Genomic DNA, 7984 nt, shown 5'->3' on the forward strand with positions numbered 1-7984 from the left:
AAACAAGCAAACCACAATATAGCACAGGCACTGCCTGCGAGTCAACGCTGGCTCATGGCAACCATGCAGGACAGGGTAGGACTGCCTTGTGAATTTCCGAGACGGTAACTCTTTACAGGAGTAGAAAGCCCCGTCTTTCTCCCGCGGAGCGACTGGTGGTTTGAACTGCTCCCCTTGCAGATAGCAGCCCACTGCATAACCACTCTGCCACGAGGGCTCGGGACAGAGGGACCGGAGTAGGCAAATCCACAGGAACAGGGAGTGCATGAGTGGTTGCTTAAGGCTTTGGGAGCGGCCCTGGTGGCTCGGCGGTCAACTTCTAGGCTGCTACCTGAAAGGCCAGCAGTTCAGTCCCAGCCACCCTGTAGGGTGGTCGTACTCTGTCATGTAAGGTGCGGTGGGGTTGCTGTATTGGAATAGAAGCCACGGCGATGGGATCCGGCTTGGGGGTGACAGGTAGGCTGAGAAGTGAGTGCTGAGGAGGATGCTCTTTGGGGAGAAGAAAGCATCACCCCACCTCGGTGGTGGTGGCACCCAGGACACAGCTCTGAGCAAGAGAGCGAGCACGTTCAAACGGACAGCGGGTGCTCTGATGGGTGCAAGGGGAGTCTCATCTTAATTAGAGCTGGTGGTTTGAATGGGGAAAAGCAAGGCAGGAGACAGGTTTATGCAGCACCTTCTAAGCTCCTGCCTGGTGTGGGGGTCCGTCCCAAGGGGCTGCTCTCGCTCTCCCCCCGGACCCCTACTCCCACAGGGAGCCAGGGGCAGCCTTGTTCTGGCTGGTGTGAGGCCCAGCGTGACATACCCAGCCAGATGCTGGCTACCGACGTGTGCAGGCTTCAACCTAACTCAAAGCACATGTGACCACAGCGCCCCAGCAGGCCAGGCTGAGGAGACCACATGATGTCACCCTCCGCCCCCACCAGGGAGCTTGTGAAGACAATTCCTATGGAGTTGGGCCGGGCGGCTCGGGTGGGAAAGCGCTGGAAGGAAAGTCCGAGGTGAGGGACGGTGGTCTGGAGGACGGGGGTCCTCAGACTGTGCGGGGTAACACCAGGCTGTCCCCAGCATGTCCTCAGATGTCGGTAGGACTGTGGGTCAGTCACGTTCAAAGGAGCCAGATAGCAACCAGCCAGAAGGGCCCTGCACCATGGTTCTCTGTGCCTCAGCCTCCCCAACCCCCGCCCCTGCTCAGCCCACTGGTCTCCTTCCCTCCTGAGTCGTGGAAAAGGAGCGCAGTGCACTCTGTGCCCTCCGCAAGGCCGGCTGTTTGAACTCACCAACAGCTCTGGCGGAGGCAGATGAGACTACCCTGGCCCATAAAGATGGCGGCGTCCCGGAGGCCCCAGGGGGCGGTTGGCCCGGTAGGTGTTGGAGTCAGCTCTGCGGCAGTGGGTTTGGTTTGTGTGCTGTTGTCCATAGAGATGCCAGGGAATAAATAAGCCAAGCCCATCAGCAGCTCTAAGGAGCCCTGGTGGTGATGTGGATTAAGCATAGGGTTGTGAACTTCAAGGTGGGCAGTTTGAAACCCCCAGTGGCTCCTCGGGAGAAAGAGGAGGTTTCCTACTTCCGCGACAGTCTTGGAAATCCCCTGGGGCGGTTCTAGCCTGTCCTGTAGGGTCACTTAGCCTCTCCAGCAGTGAGTTGGGGATTTTGGTTTTGAGCTTGATGGGAAGTGATGAGGTTTGGAGGTAGCTGTGGCACCGCCCCCCCCCCCCCCCACACCCAGTTTGCACACAACGACTGTCATGTCATTGGGGTTCTGGAGCGTATTCGTTAAGAGCTCTTGGCTGCTAACAGCAAGCTGGCTGTTTGAATCCACACAGGGACCCTTGGGAGACAAGTCCTGGCCACCTGCTCCGTGAGACGGCCGCTTCGGAAACCAGGGGGCCACTATGAGCCGGGATCAACTGGAGGCACCTGGCAACACTAGAGTGGCGGTGGCCAGCACAAGCTTCTTGCTCAGCAGGCGGGCGGCTCCCTGATCAGAGGGGCAGACCCCATGGCCTGCCGGGCTGGTGAGACGGAAGGGACTGGGCTCGGGTGGGCCTTGGACACCCCTGCAGCCCTGCACAAGGAGGGTGCCGCCAGCAGGGCGCCCGTGTTGCTGATCTCAAGCCCGGGCTTTTGTGGGCAGGCCAGCACCCGCGCCCAGCCCCCTCTCCCAAGCTCCCCTCGGTGGACAGAGCCGACGCAGCTCTGCGGGGAAGGGCAGAGCAGGCCCCTCCAAGTTCACTCCTTTTAGGGAGATGAGGGATTAACAGAGGGGGGAGGCTGTCACTGAGTAATTAAAACAGCTGTGGGAGAATTCTTCCCTCCATGCAGCTGCTGGGGGGGTCCAGAGACACCCCGGGGGTCCCCTAGACCTCTCCTCTCTTGAGAGCCCATGACAGGGCCAGGTGGGGAGTGTGGGGGGGGTGTCAGCAGGAGAGACCCCTTGGGAAATGCCAAGAGTGGCCCCTCCATTGCTGGACATGTGGTCACAGTGACTCACACCAGGGGCAGAAACACCTGGAGCAGCAGTGACCCCACAGAAGACTGGGGTGGTGGTGGTAGAAGGTGTGGGCAGGAGGGGAGAGACCCAGAACCAGCGGTGTGGCCCCAGCCCCGCCCTGCTGCCCACTGCGTGGCTTGGACACAGATGGTGAGAGGCTAGCAGCTGGGTGCCCGTCTCCATGGTGACCAGTTCTCCTTGTCTGCTCATCTCCCCTCCGAGACAGGAGGGGACCAACATCATCCACTAATACACCAAGGTATCTGCCCAGGGCTTGGAGGGGCAATGGCCTGGGCCCCAGCCTCCAGACCCCAGCCCTTCAGCTTCCCTGCAGCCCCGGCAGGACCCCACCTACCCTCCACCCTGTAGCCTGATGGGACCCCAACACCCAGTCTCTCCCCCTGCAGGGACACCAGAACTCACCCTCCACCCTGCAGGGACCCCAGCACCCAGCCTCTCACTTGCAGCTCTGATGGAACCCCTGCACCCAGCATCCCCCCTTGCAGCTCTGATAGGGCCCCAGTCTCTCCCCACTGCAGTCCTAGGACCCCACAGCAGCCAGCCTCCCCCACTCTCATAGCTCTGGCAGGCCCGAACTCTGAGCTCCCATGGGCCTGGCAGGGATCTCACCAGGGGCCTGGGTCGGCTCTGCAGCCTCCACCCTGCAGCTCATGTGCTGCTGAATCATTTGAAAAAAATGCCAGGTCCTGAGAGGCCCTGCTGAGAACAGGGAGGCTTTGTGGGCCAGCTGCCGCTGTACTTTCTCCACCAGGAGGGGGCTGGGCCCAGCGGCTGCCCTGCCCATGCCCCACGGGTGAGGTGGGGGCACTGAGAGGGTGGCTGCGAATCTGGGGGGCACCTTTCCTTCCAGGCTGGAGTTTTGGGTTCCCCCTGCCACTAGCTAGCACAGGGGCTCCCGTGGGCCCAGCTCAGTGGCTGCATTTCTCAGAGACAGAGAATCTGGGGTCCCTGACAGCAGGACTCCAGTAGCCCCCTCCGCCATGCCTGCTTCCTGTTCCTGGCTGGTTGGCTTGGCTGCTGGAGCCTACAGCCCACCTGTCCCCCACACTGGGAGTCCTTGGCTATGATGGTGGGCATCCTGCTCTGCCCATAGCCTGGGAACATGGCCAGGTGGGGGCAGGAGCCGAGGGCCCCACAGCAGCAGGGGGTGGAGGGAGAGGCCCTGCTGACCAAGGAAAACCGTGACACAAACCAAGGACCTTCAAGTCCACCCTGACAATCCTACATGTGCACAGACCTTCCAGAAAGGTGCCCTGGTGACCCAGTGGTCAGGCACTTGGAGGCTGATGGGTCAGGTTCAAACCCAGCAGCCGCTTTGAGGGCAAAGACTGACAGACTCGGGAGCCCTAAGGCTTACTTCTCTCTGTGGTCCCCAGACACCTGTGGGTCTGGACATGAGGCGGCCTAGGGCACAGCGGTTCAATGCTTCACAGCTAACCACAAAGCTGGCGGTGTGAACCCAGGATCCACTGCTCCTTGGGAGAAAGTCCACTTCCATACAGGTGACCCGCGGCTATCAAGTTCAATACCACTCAGAGTGACCCTATAGGAAGAGGGGAGCTGCCTGTGTGGGTTTCTGAGACTGTCAATCTCTACGGGAGCAGACAGCCTCATCTTTCTCCCTCCAAGCAGCTGGTGATTTCAAACCGCTGCCCTTGCTGTTAGCTGACCATGTGACCCGCGATGCCATCTTGGCGCCTGTGTACAAACTCCGCCCTCAGGAACCCTCTGGGGTGGTCCTGCTCTGTCCTGCAGGGTGCTGTGACCTGGAATCGACTAGGTGGCGCCTCCAGCCAGGGCACCCCTCTCTGTACAGTGTTTAACACAATCTGGGTGTTATCTGTTCGGTGTGAGAACAGGGTCACCCTCCCATGCCCACCGGCAAGCAGTCCCTTCCTCCTGTCACAGGCATCTGAGTCAGGGGCTGTAGCTCCACACACACCGGGGGTGGGGGTGGGGGAGGATACGGTGGCACAGGAGAGACAGGTGCACGACAGACAGACCCCTGGAGCAGCAGGCCCTGCCCACTCCCCGAGCAATTCCCAGGAAGCACAGAGCTCCTGGCTTCTGATCTGGCCCTGTGGGGGGGCACCCCCTTCCCCCTGCCCTGTGGGCCTGGGACCACTGCACCATGGGATCTGCAAGCTGGGGAGCAGGACTCCTGAGGCGGGGCAGAAACAGAGAAGTCATGCCCCCTGCCCCACTCCCCGCCAGGGCTCAGATGCACACTGCTTCTGGAAAGTTCTAGAAGACGTAGTGTTCAGAGAGGACAAACCCACAGGAGGGTAAAGCCTAATAGCAGGCTGGGGGGCTTCGCCCTGTGCTAGGCACAGTCTCACGGCATTTCCAGAACTCTTCCAGGCAGCGTGGTCAGCTGTCTGCGCTGAGCTGTGGGCCATGCTAGTCGCCCTGTAGGGATACGGGAGCATGAGGCAGGTGCCCGCGGGGAGTCAGGCAGGGGGTGATGGTACAGGGAGGTAGGTGGCATGTGGGGACGATGGCTGGAGGTGGAGCACGGGGCTGAGGAGGAAGCTCAGAGTTGCTGCCCATGCCCCGGGCAGAGATTAAGGTCCTTGCCCCCAGATGTTTCTCTGGCTGCTGGAGGCCACAGAACAAGGTTGGTGGGCCGGGCTCTTACCTCCCCACAGGGCGCCTAGTCTTTGCTACTGGACTATAGCCTAGCTGGGCCAAGGTGGCCAGAGCGGCGCCTTATCCTCCCGTGGACACGACCAAGGGACAGCAGTGGGAAGTTACTTGCCCTCCCTACCCCCAGGGAACTGCCAAAGAGCCACCTCTTTATTTGGGGGCAAGCGGGGGGGTGCCATTCCAGGTGGGCTGGCCCCTTACACCACTGGCCTGGCAGAGCAGGCCCTTAATGGTGGGGATAGGACTGGATTGGGGGGAGGGGGTGTCTTGGCCCTGGACAAGGGGTAGGGGTGACAGTGGACACAGTCACCACCTCCCATCTCTCTGCCAGTTGTCGCAGCTACTTTTAGCTCCTGAGTGGCCAGCCTGGGGGATTCCTCACCTAGAAGGCACTAGCCACAAACACCCCCTCCGAAAATGGAAACAGAAACGGACCAGACTGCAGCTTCCCGGACGCCGCCACCACGGCCCCCGCCCTGAAGCACCCAATGGCTCCGTCCCTCGGTGGCCCCAGCTTCACATCCAGCCACCCCCATAGCGCCCTTTCTGTGTCCTGCAATTTTACCCACCCCCCCTGCCAACAACAACAACAACAAAACAGGCCAGGCTGGGCTGCCCAGGGGACGCCGATGACCCACACACACACACACACAAAAGGGGTGTTGTTTGGCTGGAGAGTGGGAGAAGCCTTGGGCTTCCATCCAACTGTGGGGTGGCTTCGCAGCCCAGACTCAGGACATTCCAGAAGCAGAGGACGGAAGGAGAGGCGGGCCAGGGCTGGACCGCAAGTGGGAATCAGCCTGGGGCCCTGAGTCCCATGCGATGGCACATGCAGGCTGCCCGGGATGGCTGGGCTGTCCCTCCACCAGACCCAGGACACGGTGTCCAGCAGCTGCCCGATTTCCCAAGACACAGCGACCCCTGCCTCCCCTAAGCCCCCAACAGACAGGTTTCGTCACTGTGACCCCACCCACTGCCATGAGGCAACCCCAGCCCTATCCACGGGTTTCCGAGCCCGTCAGTTTTTATGGAAGCAGACAGTCCTGTCCTTGTCCCAAGGAGCAGCTGGGTGGGTTTGAACCGCTGACCTTGTGGTTAGCAGCAGCCCAACGCTCACTAAACCGCTCCACCTCAAAGCCTTAAAAACCCAGTCATCAAGCAGATTCCCATTCATAGCGACCCTAGAACAGAGCAGCCCTGCCCCTGTGGGTTACTGAGACATCAATCTCTTTCTTTTTCTGAGAGTAGAAAGTCTCATCTTTCTCCCTCAGAGCAGCTGGTGGTTTCGAACTGATGTCCTTAGCCTAACCCACTGCACATCAGGGCTCCTGAACTGTCACTCGGGACCACCCACTGCCACGAGGGTGGCGCTCTGCAGGGTTTCCACGGCTATCAGTCTTTCCAGGAGCAGACAGCCTCTTCTTTCTCCAGCGGTGGGTTTGAATAGCCAACCTTTAGTGGTCCAACGCTGACCCGGCGGACAGGTGAGCCGCTGAGTCTATGTGGCTGGCACTCAGAAGCCCAGGGAGGGTGGATTCTGAGATGTGGACAGGGGAGGGAGGGAGAGATACAGGCTCAGGAGCGGTCTCATCTCAACATCCATCCAGGCTCCGAAAACTACAGCCTGTGGGCCAGGTCTAGCCTGCCTCCTGCTTTTGTAAATAAAGTTTAATGGACACCCAGCTCTGCCTGCTCTCGGAGCGGTGGCCTGAGGCTGCTTTGCAGCTCCGGGAGCGGAGTGTAGACATCTCCTTGGAGAATGGACTGCCGGCCAAGCGCGGTCTTGTCTCTCCGCATGCAGCCAGTAGTTCAACCCAGCCGGTCTGGGGGCTGGAGAGGGCTGTGGAGTGAAGCTGGGGATGGGAGCCCCCCCATGCACTCAGGTCCATGCTCCCCTATTCCCAGGCTCACAGGGAGCAGCTCCGGCCCTGCTGGAAGCACACCCCCCTTCCTTCTTTCCCTCTCCCTGCCCTGCTTCCCATGTTGAATGCCCGGTCTGCTCACTGTGGTCGTCGACTGCTCCAGAGGGTCTTCAAGGGGAGAACTTCTAGCAGCAGTGCTCCAGGCCTGTCTTGGGAGTGGCCCCAGAGTGGGCTCTAACTGACCACCCTTTAATCATCCGTGCCCCCCACCCAGGGACTCCAGTATGAGGGTGCCGTTGGTATGCACAACGGGTCCAAAAGACAACATGGGGTTTTCGGGAAACCTTGGCCGGGACCTCGGCCCCGAGCTAAGCCACCAGTGACATCTCTTTTGAAACGGTGCCTGCCTGACCTTGGATGCCTGGCGGCAGCCCAGTCTTTCTTTGGCTCAGACATCTGTCGTACAGAGCTGACCTGCAGTTCCCCTCTGAGCTTGTGGCTGGGGAGGATGCCTTAACCCTTCACCCTGCTGTCCGTACCTCTGGCTCTGCCCCATTCAGGCCTGTGTGGGTCTCCACCCTGAAGCAGCACTTCCCTTGAAAGGCGTCCTGCCCGAGAAAGGTTATGTGCTCCTGCAAGGGCAGCAAACACAGGAAGAGGCCATGATCCCCAACACGGTGGGGCTTTCAGGGCGGACAGCCAGGATTTTCTTCCAGTACATCTCTGGGTGTGTTCAAACTGCTAACCTTCCAGTTAGTTGTTGCACGTGCAACTATTTGCCCCACTTGGACAGGGATTCCAAGGCTGCTTTCCCTAAGGAAGCATCTTTCTCCCATGGAGCAGTGGGCAGGTCTGGGCAGCAGCCGAGCGCTGGAACACTTGAACCCCCCCAGGGGAGGGGAAGAGGCTGTGTCCCCACCCCTCCAGCCCCAGACACGGACGCCAAAGACCACACAGCGGC

At 60.4% G+C, this 7984-nt stretch overlaps 1 protein-coding gene across 1 annotated transcript in view; it reads right to left on the bottom strand.

The window, feature by feature from the left end:
- The window catches only part of TIMP2 (TIMP metallopeptidase inhibitor 2), a 23103-nt gene extending 15917 nt beyond the window's left edge, over positions 1 to 7186 (bottom strand). The window contains exon 1 of the mRNA XM_045299688.1: positions 7166 to 7186. Coding sequence (XP_045155623.1) covers position 7166 — 1 coding nt within the window. The 5' untranslated portion in view covers positions 7167 to 7186. The remainder of the gene's footprint in view (positions 1 to 7165) is intronic.
- Positions 7187 to 7984: the final 798 nt, after the last annotated feature.

Source organism: Echinops telfairi, unplaced genomic scaffold (assembly GCF_000313985.2).
Source record: "Echinops telfairi isolate 266 unplaced genomic scaffold, ASM31398v2 ScPeMD7_7458;HRSCAF=8496, whole genome shotgun sequence".
In the NCBI taxonomy this organism is placed as follows: domain Eukaryota; kingdom Metazoa; phylum Chordata; class Mammalia; order Afrosoricida; family Tenrecidae; genus Echinops; species Echinops telfairi.